A 17,805-nucleotide genomic window follows, 5' to 3' on the forward strand; every position below is an offset into this window, starting at 1 on the left:
TGAGTGGTTGGTGTGAGGAAGGGCATCCAGCTGTAAAACAGTCACAGAAATCTGGTGCAGACTTTGGCCTGGCTGGCTCTTGTGGTACCGTCCCACCCATAGAACATGGACATTAAATGATGATGATTACAGGAGATGGTTGTGAGATGTGTATAATACCAAATTACTTCAGAACATCTTTAAAATAAGAGAACTAATGATGCAACCTTTGATTATATAATATTTATCATCATCATCGTTTAGCATCTGCTTTCCATGCTAGCATGGGTTGGACGGTTCAACTGGGGTCTGGGAAGCCAGAAGGCTGCACCAGGCCCAGTCTGATCTGGCAATGTTTCTACAGCTGGATGCCCTTCCTAACGCCAACCACTCCGTGAGTGTAGTGGGTGCTTTTTACATGCCACCGGCACAAGCAAAAATAATCTTACATCATTCATCATCATTATATAACATAATTTTTTTTCCATGATGGCAAGGTTTGGACACTTTGAGAACAGACAAACTAAATGGCTCCACTAGGTTCTAAGTCTGCTTTGGCATGGTTTCTACAGCTGGATGCCCTTTCTGATGCCACTTACTTTACAGAGTGTACTAGGTGCATTTTATGTGGCACTAGCAGCACCTAGTCATCATCATCATTGTTCGACCGTGGTCGAGACAATGGAATTTACCATGCTACGCCAGACTTCACGGTCCATCATGGCATTACGGAGGTCCTGTTGCTGGATGCCTGTATCCCTGGAGATTACATCAGGGTAGGAGAGTGTGCGCCCTCTGGTATTGCGAGTAGATGGCTTCCAGAGGAGAAGAGTAGAAATTACCTCTTTTTCAGCTCTACAACAATGTCCAGCAAACTGGACTCTCTTACCTTTCACAAGAGATGACACAGGTGGTAGTTTCCCATATATTTGCATTTTGGTTGGATGGCGCTTCCACAAGAGTTTTTGAGCACCTAGTACACTCTGTTAAGTGGTTGCCATTTTTGAATTTTATGCTTTGAAGTACTTCCTGCTCACACATTGTTCTGTACAACTTAAAAACAAGACATCTAAACTGTCATTAGTAACAACAATCTTAGCAATTCCAAAAGTAATCTCCTCACTGCACCCTTGATAAACAATGATTAGCTTTCTGTTACTACTGAAGAGGGCAGAAAATACACATTACCTTGATTTGAAGAAAAGCAGATAGGTGCCCTGGTTAAATACTTACAGCAGAGCTAATAAATCTGCTAAAGGCATCTAAGGATCAGGTGGTGATGTTAAAATGAGTCATGGATTAATTCTGCTACCTAGGAACAGGAATCAATCAGCTTTTGTATAGTCTCTACCATTAATATTTCACTCAAAAGGCTTTGATTGACCTGAAACTGAGGTACAAGGCACTTTCCCAAGGTGCCAAGTAGTAGAATTGAACTTCACACTATGATGTTGGGAAGTGAACTTCTTAACTTGTATGCATGAGAGGATGCAATCTTTTGATTAACCCTTTCGTTACCAACCCGGCTGAATCTGGCTCTGAATACAAATGTCTTGTTTTCAAAAGTCCTAAATTAAAATCTTCCACTAAACCTTAGTCACAATTTACGTTCCTAACACTAGCTTAATGATAACTAAGTTATTTTACTAAATTCTTTGTTTTATTTAAAGTAATTGAAAGGAACACAGAGCATCTCAAAATAAATACAGTAACGAAAGGGTTAATCAGGAGTGGCTGTGTGGTAAGTAGCTTGCTAACCAGCCACATGGTTCCGGGTTCAGTCCCACTGCGTGGCATCTTGGGCAAGTGTCTTCTGCTATAGCCCCGGGCCGACCAAAGCCTTGTGAGTGGATTTGGTAGACGGAAACTGAAAGAAGCCTGTCGTATATATGTGTATATATATATAAGTGTGTGTGTATATGTTTGTGTGTCTGTGTTTGTCCCCCTAGCATTGCTTGACAACCGATGCTGGTGTGTTTACGTCCCCATGACTTAGCGGTTCGGCAGAAGAGACCGATAGAATAAGTGCTGGGCATACAAAGAATAAGTCCCAGGATCGATTTGCTCAACTAAAGGCGGTGCTCCAGCATGGCCGCAGTCAAATGACTGAAACAAGTAAAAGAGAGTAAAAGAGAAAGAGATATCCTAGAACAGTCTGATCTAGTACCATTCTTTAATGCTTAAGAATTATTAGCAGAACAGTTTCTGTAGCAAGTTATTAGGCTGTTTTCCCAGACAGAGCAAATTCCTAAGATCTAGTTTGTTACATTGCAGCTGTAGTGACATATATATATATATATTGTGGATGAAAAATACACATTTCTTTTTAACGGTTTCATCATAATTTAAACATTGAAGTGAAGTTACTTAACCAGAATGTGATATATCAGAGACTGATGGAAGACACTATGATTCATGGTTCAAATGCTTGCAACTCCATTGCAGTTATCGAAGGGCTTGGTGGTGATTTAAACTGATTAAAAGACTGAGCCTTCCATCCAAGAATAAGCACTGCCAATTTGACTGGCTAATTTCTGCCAACTCAATTTCTTTCAAAAGGCCTAGGTAAATCTGAGAGGCAATGGTAACTGCCCAAGATCCTGTGCAGTTGGATCAAGCCCAAATACACATGACTATGAAATGAAATTCTTTACAAGATGAGCATATAACCAATTAGAAATATTATCAAGCATCGTAGGGTGACATGCTGTGCTTGAGGACACCTATTGAGTCAAGTACATCAACATCAAAATAAAACTCAAATAAAAATTGTAGTTGTGATATCTGTGCCGGTGGCACGTAAAAAGCACCATTCGAACGTGGCCGATGCCAGTGCCGCTCTGACTGGCTTTCGTGCTGGTGGCACGTAAAAAGTACCAACTGATCGTGGGGCCACTGCAAGCCTCCCCTCGCACCTGTGCCGGTGGCATGTAAAATGCACCCACTACACTCACGGAGTGGTTGGCGTTAGGAATGGCATCCAGCTGTAGAAACACTGCCAGATCAGACTGGAGCCTGGTGCAGCCTCCTGGCTTCCCAGACCCCAGTTGAACCGTTCAACCCATGCTAGCATGGAAAACAGACGTTAAAAGATTATGATGAAGAGCTCCATAATCAAATATGCAAAGCCAAAAGAGAGCTGTAATATCTTGTAATGCATATATTGATGACTGTCTCCTTTCAGTGAAATATGGAAAATCTCAGGCTATTGTATTGAGAAACACTTCCTGTGTACATATTCATGCTATCTCTATCTCTTCTCTATATATATAAACGGCAGTTTGTCTGTCTGTGTGTCTGTCAGGTTGTACCCTCACCCTGACCACGGCTTTCAACCGATTCTGATGAAACTTGACACACACATAGCCCAATGTCATAATTCAAAACTAACGCAGCGAAAATTTTGAAAAGTTCCCCCAGTTCTGAAAAAAATCGATAAATTCGACATGGAGTCCAGAATCTAAGCTTTTTATATGCAACACATTTTCTGTCGGGAGACAGCTAGGACCATCGTATGCATAGAAGTATTCGAGTGAAGAGAAGACATTGCAACCTACACATGCGCCTTCGTTCCCTAGAGGAAAAGAACTAGATTGGGATTAGTCGTTGCCTACTAGGGGCTCTTACATACCCGGGCAACGCCGGGCTATGCTGCTAGTCCTTCAATATATTTCAGATTAACTCACTTGTCTGACAAGTTCCTTGATCTAAAAGTAGATGTTAAAACTGAAATGATTAGGCCTTTTTTGTCATCTAAAAACACAAAACTTTTCACTTTTCATTTATTTCTTGAGGTTTGTTTCTAGTTGGTCAGAATTGCTCTCCATGGTGATTCTATATAGTCTTTACACCAAAAACTGTCAATAAATAGACTTTGATATAAATGAAAAGCAAATGTTTCACGTTTTTACGGAAATGAAGAACTAGATCTTGCTTTCTTGAAGTCGGGTCTTGCACAATAATTTGGTGCTTATCTCAAGCAGTTTTATACTTTAGTTACAGTGAAGTTAACACATATAGAAAGGATTAAGAAATCTGAATTATCCAACTGTTCACAAAACTCTACAAGGACAAAACACTGAAAGGAAATATGTCAGGAAGGGAAATCTGTGAAATTTTCTCACTTGAGTTTCTGGAATCTGAAGTGCAGGGAGAGATTTCAAAAAAGAAGTTTCATTTAATGGCTTAGAGCAAGAATTTTGAGAATCTAAGACGACGAAGTGGCTGGGTTGAAAGCAATTGTAATCTTCAGATATTCCATCCATTCCATAGTCTAAGGAAATAAACAAAACTAGTTAGTAAACATCAGTAACAGAACAAACATTTAGAATCACATTGCAGGTAGGGATGAGAGGCCAAATCTGGATACATAATACTCTGGCTGGATATGGCCAGTTTAAATGCTAAAGAGGTGAGACATCCCACAGAAACATAATATAGGAGTGTGGTGAACATTTCAAGGTGTTATGAGCAAATCCTGTCAAGTTGCTCCCCATGAAATGCTTTAATAGATCAAGCTCATGCCAGCAAGACAATTCATGCAAAAGTTGTTTTTTGCAAAATGCTCTGCCCCCTTATCAAGCCTACACTTTACAACTGCTGCAAATAATTTCTTCTACCCTGTCCAACTCCCCCATCATCACTCCTATTCTCTAATGACAAACCAATTCAATAAATTCAATAAATGGTAAAACAAGACAAGCAGTTGTTATATTTCTGAACAACCAATAACATTATTTTTTTTTGCGTACAACTTTCTTGGCCTGAAGAAGTACATGAAGACATCTAACATATTTGATTCATAAAAAACGATTGTCATAATTCTAGAGTGAGGGTCACATGCGTGAAATGTTATCTTGGCATTATTGAGAAACAGCAAAAACCGTTTATTTACTTTGGTTTCCGCATTTCTATTCTTCATCGATATTATTTATATAACAATTTTTTTTAAATACATGAAACAAATCATCAACAAGTAGTGCAAATGAAAAGTTCAGCATTTTGAGAAACTATAAGCAAAGTTTTCTTAACAATTTGTTGCTTGGATAAATATTTACTTACGATGAGTCCAAGAAATAATTTGAAATTAATCTGCGTGCTATTTACAAAAGTTTGACGCAGTATATTCGTACTTTTAATTTCACGTTTATTGATTAACTGTCGTTTAATTAATTATTTAAATTATTTTAGTGTTTATTTCGTAGATAATAAAGGATTTTTAAAACATTCTTTTTGGAAAAAAATTGTGGCATTATATACGTAACGACAGTCGGGAATTATAAATCAGATTAACGCGTGTGAATCTAGCCTCTTTCTCGCGTGATAGTTCCGTTGTAAGGAACAGCTATGAAGGTATGTTAACAAAATATTAATTTTTACTTGTTTTACGATTTGTATCTTGCTAAAATAATATCATATTTGAATAGTAGATGCTTTATTTGTCTCGATGAAAAGAAAAAATTATATGAAACTTATTTAAATAATGAAGATGACAACTGATAAAGTTGCCGAAAGTCCACGTTAAACACGACAGCCATGTAACAACACATGGGTGATCGAAATTAATTTTAGAATGGCTTATTCCTGTGCTGTCTCGCTATAATCTTTGTCGAAATGATACTTTTTCCCTTCATTTCGAGAGCTGTTGATATTTTTGGGTATTTAAATAATTATTAGACACTGCTTATAAGTGGTGTACGGTACTATACTTGCGACTAATCCCTATTCCGACACCGACATCCAACCAAGAGTTTATAACCTCCATTGTTGTATATATATGTGGCTATATTCATTTGTAAATTTACAATATCATTAAATTTCTGTTAGAAACCCCACTGGAGTTTTCTAAAGTTGCATCAAAATCCCATAAATACTGCACTTATTCGGTTCTGAAACCGTGTCGGCGCGCATCTGTAGTTACAAGTTCTTTGGTCCACCTCAATATTAAATTTCATTATGTTGCAATTAACGTTTCTTATAATGTAACTTCAAGTAATTTCTTTGATTGTGATTATACTACCGATTAGAATTGAAGCTTCAAATGTATATTTATTTTCAATTTTCAGCTGAATATCTCGTATCCAGCCACTGGCTGCCAAAAGTTAATCGAAATCGATGCCGAAAAGAAATTGCGACCATTTTATGATAAGCGTATTTCTGCGGAAATCAGTGCTGAAAGTCTCGGTGACGAATGGAAGGTAACATATTGATACGTATTTGTGTTTATATAAATATATTTATACCGTAGGCGGCGAGCTGGTGGAAACGGTAGCACGCCGGGCGAAATGCGTAGCCGTATTTCGTCTGTCGTTATGTTCCGAGTTCAAATTCCGCCGAGGTCGACTTTGCCTTTCATCCTTTCGGGGTCGATAAATTAAGTACCAGTTACGCACTGGGGTCGATGTAGTCGACTTAATCCGTTTGTCTGTCCTTGTTTGTTCCCTCTGTGTTTAGCCCCTTGTGGGTAGGAAAGAAATATATATATATATTTATACCTTTTCTATTGAATGTCTAGTTATATCCAGTGTAGACCTTATTGGACATTTACGCTTATGTTAAGTGATCCTATTATGGATCATATTAGACAAATGTTAGTCACTCAACTGAAGACTATGCAAGTAGGATTACCCACCCGATCTATTTGGTTGGCGGGCGACCCCAACGAACGTGAATGGAAACGTAAATAGATCAATAGGCGTTTGTGGGGGAATTAAATACACTTCATTTGGTATCTGTATACGTGTAAAACTAATACGAAATAATTGAGAAATGGCTGTTGTCCTCTATGGTGCTACTTGTTTATTATAAACACACATCTTGTTGAAATATTTCTTTATTTTTTTTTAGCTCTATTAATTTGATGAATGTTTTGTATTTTTTCCTTTGTTTTCTCTTAGATTTAACCCCAATATCTTGTTACTACAATAACAGTTTTATTGTAGTCGAGTATAGTTGAGGGGAAAGTAACCACCCGGTTATAAACTCACAAGGGTTTGGATCTTGTGAACCCTGTCCCGGGTAACACTTACTGATATTTTGGCTAAAAAGAGCGCACGTATTGTGCTCCAATTGCATATGCTGTAATTTACTCTGTCGTTTGAGTCAGAATGTGGGCATTGACGCTATAATCAAATGAAACCGATTTAAAGCATCCGTTTTGGTCGACTCCAAATTACTAAAGCTGTAAAAAAATTTTTTTTTTTTTTTTTTGCCTATTGTATTCCTTTGAAATGGCTTGGTTTAAGCGTTTAATTTTGAGGAGTTTTGTATATTCCTTTTTTACATTCAAAACTTTAGTGATTCCTCACATCTATCATAGTAGTTGGGTCTTGTTACTTCTGGAACTCTTTGATTGTAAACACCCTTCCCCCATTAAGTTATTCTGCAACAAAAACTGGGATTATTGGTTTGGATATTTATATGAGCAGTTCTGTTTAAGGGTGGTTTAATCTAGCCATGTTGGGTAACCCATTTCATCTACATGTTTATATACCAACCACTCAGCTTGGGATGGTCTATGTAGGGAGATATTGGTGTAGTAGTCACTCCAAGCAAATCTGCTTGATCTCTTTCTCTCTTACTTGTTTCAGTCATTTGACTGCGGCCATGCTGGAGCACTGCCTTTAGTCGAGCAAATCTACCCCGGGACTTATTCTTTGTAAGCCCAGTACTTATTCTATCGGTCTCTTTTGCCGAACCGCTAAGTGACAGGGACGTAAACGCACCAGCATCGGTTGTCAAGCAATGTTAGGGGGGCAAACACAGACACACACACTTGTATGTATATATATATACGACAGGCTTCTTTCAGTTTCCGTCTACCAAATCCACTCACAAGGCATTGGTCGGCCCGGGGCTATAGCAGAAGACACTTGCCCAAGATGCCACACAGTGAGACGGAACCCGGAACCATGTGGTTGGTAAGCAAGCTACTTACCACACAGTGCCTATGGACAGATGTCTCCTTGAATCAATAGAAATGCACCAATAGACATCTCCAAAGTAAATTTCATGAGTGTGGCTCATTCCATACAAGTATAGGTCCTTGCATGCTTGTACTGGTGATTTATAACTGGTAATGTTACAATCATGTGAGCTTATAGTGTACCCTTTTAATGATTTTCATTTTTATTGCTGTGAACTTAATTCTTCAATATCAACTCCTGTGTGTTTGTATTTCAACTGAAATCTTGACCCAAATCTCATTGTGTAATTTGTTTAGGAAATGTAAAGTGTTGGTCTAGCATGGCTATTTTTAAAGATTAAATTTACAAATATGAGGTAGCTTTGTGCCAAAAATGCTTTAAAAGTTCCAGATTAATAATTATGGTGGTAATTTAACAAAGGTTTCTTTTTTTTTTTTTTTTTAATGCATTAGTGCTCTGTTCTATTCTCTCCAATCCAAATTACATGCCTGTTGGCTTTGGGGATTTTCTGGCTTGAAGTTGTGACACATTTTACATCAGGTTTCATAGAATATGTGAAATGGGCAGTACCTTGGGTTTTGTTACCTTCAATTTACTTGTCACCCTATGGCTTATTTCTCTTAACAATGCCATAATTTTGAATAAGACTCTGCTCGCTATCTCATACTCAAGGCAAATTTTTTATGTCTTTTATTTATTAATTTCACCAATGCTATAAATACAATATTCTATTTTGAGATGGTAATTATCAAAATAAAAGAGGTATCACCTAAAAAATAATTTTAAAAAAAAATCTTCGTGGCAAGAAAACCATTTCTTAGGCCAACTATATGACAGTAATAGCATAGACTGGCATTAATTGTTTGGTTTTAAAGTTTCCTACCATTTTTTAAAAAATGACCAGCTTATACTACATTATGAATCTTTAGCCACAGTAATTGCTGCAAATGTGTGTGTGTATCACCTCAGTTTGGTTTTGATATTCACAAGTGCTCAAGTCTCTATAAACTGGAGGAGAGCTTACTATTGAATCCATGCATGTTGTAAAGTATCTTGAGAGTAGAATAGGATGGGGGTCGGTGAATGCCTACCAAATATGCCATTCTTATATGATGAACCATGACATCCTATTATTTCTGTGAATACAAGCTTGAACCTGTTGAAATGTAATATGTGGTTACAAGTATCCCCATTGTTAGCAGAAAGTGGGGCTTATGTATATTCAAGAGTTTGGTGACTTGACAATTGGACATTACTATTGTGCATGTACCTGTCATCAGTTGATATTCAGAGAAATACATCATTTGAACTAGTTGTTATTCAAGGCCTCGATGTCAACAAGGGTCACGGCATACACCCACGGGTTATCAAGGCGTTGGCTCTGGTCATCTGCGAGCCCTTAACATGTCTATTCAATATGTCATTGGCGACGGGTGTTATACCTGCGGACTGGAGAACAGCGATAATCTGCCCAATTTTCAAGAAAGGGAGCCGCGAAGACCCGCTTAACTACCGACCGGTTTCCCATACATCAATAATCAGCAAGATGTTCAAAACCATCCTTAAAAAAAGTATGATGCTCCACCTCCAAAACACAGCCTCTGTCTCTGATTCCCAACACGGCTTTGTGCCGAAGAGATCATGCTTGACCAACTTACTGGTAATGGAAGAATTGGTGACGCGCATCCTCGATGATAGTGATGCTGTTGACATCGTTTTATTGGACTTTGCCAAAGCTTTTGACTCGGTAAAACACCGCCTATTACTTGTCGAGCTTCAAGCATATAGTTTCCATCCGGATATTGTACGATGGGTTGGTGCCTTCCTCTCAAATCGCTCCGTCCAAGTTAATGGTTCGCGATCCGACGTCTCCAGTGCGGGCAATGGCGTGCCTCAAGGTTCAGTGCTTGGACCCTTATTGTTCTTAGTCTTCATAAATGACTTGCCCGACGACCTCACGCAACACACCCTTCTATTTGCCGACGATGTCAAACTGGTCGCTCCTCGCGGTGATATAGAGGATCTTCGTCGATGCCTCCACCAAATTTGGAGGTGGTCTAACGAATGGGACCTGTGTCTGAACGTGTCAAAGTGCTGTCATCTGCCTGTTGTCTCTCCTCCTGCAACTCAACTTGATTTTGAGCCGGGTCGTCTGCTGCTGGAGAGGACCGATCAGGTAAAGGACCTGGGTATCTTGGTGGATTCCTCCTTTTCGCCTTCGGCCCAGTGCGTCCATGCTGCCAACAAAGAACGCGAAATTTTGTTCTTGATTCGACGGTCATTCGGAATGCTCACAGCAGCCATATTCCTACCACTCTATCTCACGCTGGTGAGACCCATATTGGAGTACGGGATTCAAGCCTCTTCTTATCTCCTCAAAGACATACAGCATCTTGAAAGAGTCCAGAAGCTGGCTACCCGCATGGTTCATGGTCTCAAAAATTTTTCCTATGAAGAAAGGCTGAGGACGCTCGACCTTTATTCTCTAGAAAAACGCCGCCGCCGTGGTGATCTCATCTCGCCCACAACATCATAAGCGGGAAGTTTAACCTCTCGAAAGAGCTGTTCTTCACTCCTGCTCCAGAGCGTCGGCTGCGGGGTCATTCCGAAAAGCTCTACCTGCGACGATTTCATCTCAATCGAAGGAGAGGAGCTTTCTCCGTCCGGGTTGCAGATCCGTGGAACAAGCTGCCAGACGAGATGGTGAAGATGTTGACGACTGCTTTGTTCAAAGTCTCCCTTGACCTCAAGTGGCCTGAACTCTTTACATGAACACCACCCTGTACTTAACTCCATGTCCCCCTACATGGCCTTGCTATTTGCTTTTGAGCCAAATTAACTAACTAACTAACTAAAAGGTAACCAGATAAAACTCCTCTCCTCCCTTCCTAAGAATCTTCTGAAATTCCCAAGAAATAGGAACTGCTTTATGAAGGGCTCAGTTGTGACCTCGGGTCACATGTGATATTCATCTTCCATAATTAAACTAGCACATCATGGTATATGTTGAGGGTGAGCTGGCAGAAACGTTAGCATGCTGGGCGAAATGCCTAGCGGTATTTCATCTGCCGTTACATTCTGAGTTCAAATTCTGCCGAGGTCGACTTTGCCTTTCATCCTTTCGGGGTCGATAAATTAAGTACCGGTTATGCACTGGGGTCGATATAATCGACTTAATCTGTTTGTCCTTTCTGTGTTTAGCCCCTTGTGGGTAGTAAAGAAATAGGTATTGAGGGGAAATTGGTAAGCGCTTTATTCTGTGTGGATGGGGATTACATGTTGAACAAATTCACTAGTTGACATTCGAAGAGAGAATTTTTTTTCCTTTGTTTTCTCTTAGATTTAACCCCAATATCTTGTTACTACAATAATAGTTTTATTGTAGTCGAGTATAATTGAGGGGAAAGTAACCACCCGGTTATAAACTCACAAGGGTTTGGATCTTGTGAATCCTGTCCCGGGTAACACTTACTGATATTTTGGCTGAAAAGAGCGCATGAATTTAAAATCTGCTAGACTTTATTGATCAATATCTTCCGCATTCGCATGGATTGAAGTGGGGGGGGGGGTTATGCCACTTTTAACCTGTGTAGCCAAGGTACTTGAATTGGTCTGTCATTAGAGAATAGGAGTGACGGTGGGGGAGTTGGAGAGGGTAGAAGAAATTATTTGCAGCAGTTGTAAAGTGTAGACTTGATAAGGAGGCAGAGCATTTTGCATGAATTGTCTTGCTGGCATGAGCTTGATCAATTAAAGCATTTCATGGGGAGCAACTTGACAGGATTTGCTCATAACACCTTGAAATGTTCGCCACACTCCTATATTATTTTTCTGTGGGTTTGTCTAAACAATCACACCATTGAAATCTCAAAGCTATGAAATAATGCATGATTAATTCAAAGCAACGTGAATGCATAAGCGCTGCATTTGGCAGATTAATCTGAACACTAGAGGGTTCAATCTATGCCATCCTTTTTTTAAGGTGAGGTGGCAGTTGTTTGCATTACTTAGTAGAGTGTTGTGTGTGTGTCACATACTATATTATTGTTTTTAAGATGCTTCAAAGTATTATTGACAAAGGAGTGAATCGTATTGAGTATACTTCGTTGTGGAAATTTTTTTTTCTTTTCTCTACATTAGAAATTTCTTTTATGAAGGTTGAAATGCTAAGCAGTGTCATCATGCCACGGTTAAGTTACTCATTTTGGGTATTAGCCAGGCTACAGCTGTTTTATTACTTTTCATGATCATTTCTTTTTCTCTCTCTTCAGCTCTTATGTAGATTTTATATTAAGATGACAGTTTTACTTCGTGGTTGGTAGATGAGTTTTAGGTAACCCCTGGATGCTTACCACTGCAGTAAACTTAGTTACTGTTGTAATTAAAGATGGGGTAAATTAATTATGCATTTCTATGAAAGCAAAGAATGTGTGTTCTTCTTGTTTAAATAGGTTTGCTACATGCAGTTTTGGACATTATATGCCTAGATCCTTGTGTTAGTACAAAGATTTTTGTAATGAATAGACTATCCATTACATTCTTATCAATAAAGTAGATCTACAATAGCATATCTTTTTGTGTCTTCTAGTTGAATTGTCTGTCTCAATTTAGCTGTCAAAATTGTCTTAGACTGAGTGGATTATACTAAACTTATTTCTCATGTTACTGTTAAATCATTATTACTAGTTTTATCTCTGCTTCAAAATTATTGCTGGTGGCTCTTGGTATCATCATCATCGTTTAACGTCCGCTTTCCATGCTAGCATGGGTTGGACGGTTCAACTGGGGTCTGGGAAGCCAGGGCTGCACCAGGCTCCAGTCTGATCTGGCAGTGTTTCTACAGCTGGATGCCCTTCCTAACGCCAACCACTCCACGAATGTAGTGGGTGTTTTTTATGTGCTTGGTATGTCAAGCTATTTACTAGTTCATGATTTTGTGTGGTCATTGTGATAAAATTAACTGCACATCTTCACTGGCAAATAATTTGCATTTGGTGCTAAACTAACTTTGATTACATTTTTCTTGAGATATTGTCTATTTTGTGAACATGCTGCTTAATTTTGAATTTTGGGTTGCCACTGAAATTTATTTCTGATATTTATTTGCATACAGGGCTATGTTTTCCGAATTACGGGTGGAAATGACAAACAAGGCTTTCCCATGAAACAAGGTATCCTGACAGCTGGACGTGTCCGCCTTTTACTCTCTAAGGGACATTCTTGTTACCGTCCCCGACGAGAAGGTGAGAGGCGAAGAAGTCTGTGCGTGGCTGTATTGTTGATGCCAATTTGAGTGTTTTGAGCTTAATTATTATCAAGAAAGGTATGTATTCCAGGTTTTCTTTCTTTTTTTTTCTCTCATTTACATTTTTCAAGTGTTTGTTGATGGGTCATTCGACTTATTCCTTTTTCAGGTGAGCAGGAAATTCCTGGTCTTACTGATATTACCATCCCACGTCGTCTTGGTCCCAAGAGAGCTGGTAAAATTAGGAAATTGTTCAATCTTTCTAAAGAAGATGATGTACGAAGATATGTTGTACGTAGACCAATCCCTCTCAAGGAAGGCAGCAAACGTAAGTATTCTGCTTGCAGTGTTTATGTAATCAGTGTGTGGCATTTACTGTCTGTCAAAATTTTCTTACACTGAGTGAATTATACTAGACTTATTCCTCATATTACTGTTAAATCATTATTACTAGTTTTATCTCGGCTTCAAAATTATTGCTGGTTGGCTCTTGATATGTCGAGCTATTTACTAGTTCATGATTGACAGATAGTGTAAGAAAATTTTATAGACACTACACATTAATTGCCTTTTTAAATGAATTGATGCTTGGTTTAAGCTAATAATTCTAAATTTTTTCCTCTCTTTCCCCTCTTCTATTTTCAGGTAAGAGTGCACTCTCTAAAGCTCCGAAGATTCAACGATTGGTGACACCATTGGTGTTACAAAGAAGGAGACATCTTCGTAGTATGAAGGCATTGAGATTTGCAAGAAAGCGTGAAGAAGCTGCAGATTATGCTAAGCTTCTGGCTTTGAGAATGAAAGAACATAAAGAGAGGCGCCGTGAACGTAAACAATCATCAATTTCTAAGAGTAGGAGTGAATCACTTGCTAAGGATGCTGCTAAAGTGGCTGCTACTGTTGCTAGTATTCAGAAAAAGCAACAGCCACAGTCTAAGAAAAGGCCGAGCCCAGGAGATGCCAGTAAAAGTGGTGGTCAGAAATCAGTCCTTCATACTCCTGCTAAGATGGCCAAGGTTGCCAAGCCAGCTCAAGCAGCAAAGGGTGCCAAGGTTGCAAAACAAGGCAAACCAGCTGCAGGAGCAGGAAAGGCAGCTAAAGGTGCTAAGGGAGCGGCCAAGGGTGCAGCTAAGCCTGTTAAACCAGCTGTCAAAGCAGCAGCTAAGCTTACTAAAGCTGCTAAAGGTATGACAAAACCAGCTCAGCCAACTAAGAGACCTAAACCTACACAGGAAGTTGCAGCAGTAGCAGCCAAAAAAGCTAAGTCTGGTAAAGAAGCTCCAAAGGTTTCTGCCAAGGGAGCAGCCAAACCCTCTAAGGGTCAGCCAGCTAAAGCAACCAAACCACCAAAGGTTGTTGGCAAAGGAGTTCAGCCAGGTAAGGCAGCTGGAAAGGGTGCAAAGCAGGCACAGCCTGTTAAAGCTGAAAAGGTTATTAAGGCAAAATCTGCTAAGCCAACTCAGGCTGCCAAAGCACCAAAGGGTGCTCAACCTGCAAAGGGTCAGCAAGCTAAGGTAGCAAAGGGTGCACCAGCTAAGGCTGCAAAAGGAGCACAGCCTGCAAAGGGGGCTCAACCAGCTAAGGCTGCAAAGCCATCTCAGCCTACTAAAGCGCAGCCGGGTAAGGGTGCAAAAGTGACCCAACCGGGAAAAGCTGCAAAGGTTTCCCAACCCGGTAAAGCTGCAAAAGTATCTCAGCCTGGTAAACCAGCAAAGGGTTCCGGTGCACAGCCAGCTAAACAGGCTCAACCTGCCAAACAGCAGCAAGCTAAACCAGCTAAACAGGCACAATCAGGCAAAGGTGCTGCTCCGGCGCAGTCTAAGTCTGCCAAAGGGGCGGCACAAGCACAGCCTGTTAAAGCTACTAAACAGCCACAGCAAACTGCTAAACCAGCAGCAAAACAATCCCAGCCTAAGCAAGGTCAAACACCAAAGCAGGGTCAAGCACCAAAGGGTCAGCCTGCTAAACAGGGTCAAACTACAAAGGCTCAAACTCCTAAGTCAGACAAGGCACCAAAACAGGCTCAGGCTCCTAAATCAGATAAAGCACAAAAACAGGCCCAGACTCCGAAAACTGATAAGGCACCCAAACAAGCCCAGACTCCAAAATCAGATAAAGCTCCAAAACAGGCTCAGGCACCTAAGTCAGATAAGCCTCAAAAACAAGCTCAGACTCCAAAGTCGGATAAGGCACCTAAACAGGCTCAAACTCCAAAGCAGGGTCAAGCTCAAAAACAAACTCAACCCCAGAAACAAGCCCAGCCAGCTGCCAAGACACCGAAACCAGCACAAGCTGCAAAGCAGACGCAACCTCAGCCAGCTGCAAAGTCGCCCAAACCAGCGCAGGCTACAAAACAGGCACAACCTGCTAAACAGGCCCAGCCAGCTGCAAAGTCGCCCAAACCGGCTGCAAAGCAGGCTCAATCCCCTAAACCTGCTCAGTCTACACCTAAATCTGCATCTGGCACTCAGAAACCTGCTGCTAAGAAACAGAAGTAATTTACTACTGTGGTGTTATATGTCAAAATAAATTCTACTCTTTTAAGGTTGTCTTGTGCTTTTTGTTTTTCCTTCATATTTGTATTTGACTATATTATACTATATGTATATATTATATACTGTATTATACTATTCTACTAGTCTGGTGGTACGTAAAAAGCACCATCCGAATCGTGGCTGTTGCCAGCGCCGCCTCGACTGGCTTCCGTGCCGGTGGCACGTAAAGAGCACCATCCGAATCGTGGCCGTTGCCAGCCTCGCCTGGCACATAAAAAGCACCCACTACACTCATGGAGTGGTTGGTGTTGGGAAGGGCATCCAGCTGTAGAAACACTGCCAGTTCAGACTTGGGCCTGGTGCAGCCTTCTGGCTTCCCAGATCCCCGGTCGAACCGTCCAACCCGTGCTAGCATGGAGAACGGACGTTAAACGATGATGATGATGATATAGTCACCTAATATGTTGCGTGAAGATTGATATCTCATTCTGAATTATCATTTCTACGGTTGCCTGCCTCTTAAGTTAAAATTTTCAACAGTGATATTGTGGTGGCAAAAGCTGCAGTTTCATGTAGATTATTATGCATTTTAAAGAAAGGTCTACTCCGGGTAGACCCAGCAAGGTAGCAACTATTGCATCTATATCTTGGTTTAAGGTTATAAATACAGGAAAGGCAGCTGGACTATCAGAGCTATTCAGATGTTTGCTTGTCACTTGCATGTTTAACCAGTGGCTACAACAAAGAAGACTCTCTGGTAAAGGTTTCTTATTAACTCATATGACCGAGGTTATGGCACAACTTTGGGAAGAGTTGGTATTGGATACCACTAATGCTTTCATCTTAGTGGAACGACTGCAGGAGAAATTCTTAGTTAAGGGTAAGCTATATCTAGCAGTCTTATGGGGAAAGCTTTGGAAGAGTATCACTAGTGTTTGGTTGCCAATTTTCAATTCGTTAGAATTGATTTTGTAACCAGTGTAATGTTTTATTGGCTAATTAATTTTTACCATATATCAAAGAGTAGCTTAAAAGGTTTGCAAATTGGTTTATTTCAGCCAGTTGTGAGTTGCAGACATATTTGTACCTGTTTTCATAGTAACAGACCAAGCATGAGAGCTCTTGTCTGTGAAATAGCACATGTTGGCAAATATATTCTGTGTGAAACCATGTTCTGTTGCTTGTATCCCGGTTTAGATGTGGTAAAATTATTAACCAAATAGATTTTTTGTTTTGCTTAGTCATGAATTTCTGAATGTAGAATAGTTTATTTGGTTTCATATTATAACACACAAAATGACAGGTCCCTGATATTGTTTTCTGACTGGGTGGCAATTATCAAACTTCGAACCTCTATAAGTTTTATTAAATTTTTCTGGTAAAAGTAAAATGTCTTCTGAGATTCAGCTTGGCTGACTGGATTTTAAAATTTTCAATAGACTTTGAAATATCCACAGCTGCAGCCAAACAGAAGAGATCCTCTCAGTGTGGGTCCATGATACCCAACGTGGGGCATGGTGATATTTTGGTGAGGCATGCATAGGGTTATATTGTACTTGTACTTTTTGTGCATGGTAAGTTCCCAGGTAAACCTTTCTAATAGAAAGGCAGAAGCAAAAGTAAGGAATATACACGCACAGTTATATATAGAAATGTAAAGTATAATTTGTTGCATAATCTCTATAGTGAATGGAATAATTCCCGGTTTGAACTATTTTAATTACATATATATATGTGTGGTAGAAATCTGCAGATGCACAAAATAGAAAATGAATCATAGACGACTTCAGAAATACTTGCAAGTGGGGAATGATTCTCAAAAATAGCCTCCAATTGTTTCCCCCCCCCCCAAAAAAAAATTCCTACATCCTTTGAATCTACATAGTCTGAGGTATGTTTGTAGAGAATTTCATTAAAAAATATCTGCTTTCTTGAAAGTGAACTTCTGTGAAATACCCTAGAAATCTGTAGTTATGCCAATTCAAAAATACGGTACTCTTAATTGTTTCAGTCATGCTGGAGCACCGCCTTTAGTCGAGCAAATCGACCCCAGGACTTATTCTTTGTAACAGTATTACTTATTTTATCGGTCTCTTTTGTCATACCGCTAAGTTACAGGGACGGACGTAAACACACCAGCATCGGTTGTTAAACAATGTTG

General features: G+C 39.9%; 2 protein-coding genes across 4 annotated transcripts in view; one reads left to right on the forward strand and one right to left on the reverse strand.

The window, feature by feature from the left end:
• LOC115210622 overlaps nt 1-5,092 on the reverse strand; it is a 119,130-nt gene extending 114,038 nt beyond the window's left edge. For 2 of the 3 annotated variants that reach the window (XM_036502549.1, XM_029779224.2), the window contains exons 1-2: nt 5,041-5,092; nt 4,104-4,252 (exon numbers count right to left, since the gene is read on the reverse strand). In XM_036502549.1, the coding sequence (XP_036358442.1) occupies nt 4,104-4,244 (141 nt within the window). In that variant the 5' untranslated portion in view covers nt 4,245-4,252; nt 5,041-5,092. Of the gene's footprint in view, nt 1-4,103; nt 4,253-5,040 lie in introns of those variants that run through there. The other variant, XM_029779225.2, reaches the window with a different exon arrangement.
• Nucleotides 5,093-5,215: 123 nt separating this feature from the next.
• On the forward strand, nt 5,216-15,698 carry LOC115210314 (nucleolar and coiled-body phosphoprotein 1-like). The gene is given in 6 exon segments (XM_029778839.2): nt 5,216-5,331; nt 6,045-6,176; nt 13,018-13,153; nt 13,156-13,227; nt 13,319-13,477; nt 13,795-15,698. Coding segments are annotated over 6 exon segments (2,358 nt in total). The 5' UTR covers nt 5,216-5,325; the 3' UTR covers nt 15,648-15,698.
• The last annotated feature ends 2,107 nt before the right edge of the window (nt 15,699-17,805 follow it).

Source organism: Octopus sinensis, linkage group LG4 (assembly GCF_006345805.1).
Source record: "Octopus sinensis linkage group LG4, ASM634580v1, whole genome shotgun sequence".
In the NCBI taxonomy this organism is placed as follows: domain Eukaryota; kingdom Metazoa; phylum Mollusca; class Cephalopoda; order Octopoda; family Octopodidae; genus Octopus; species Octopus sinensis.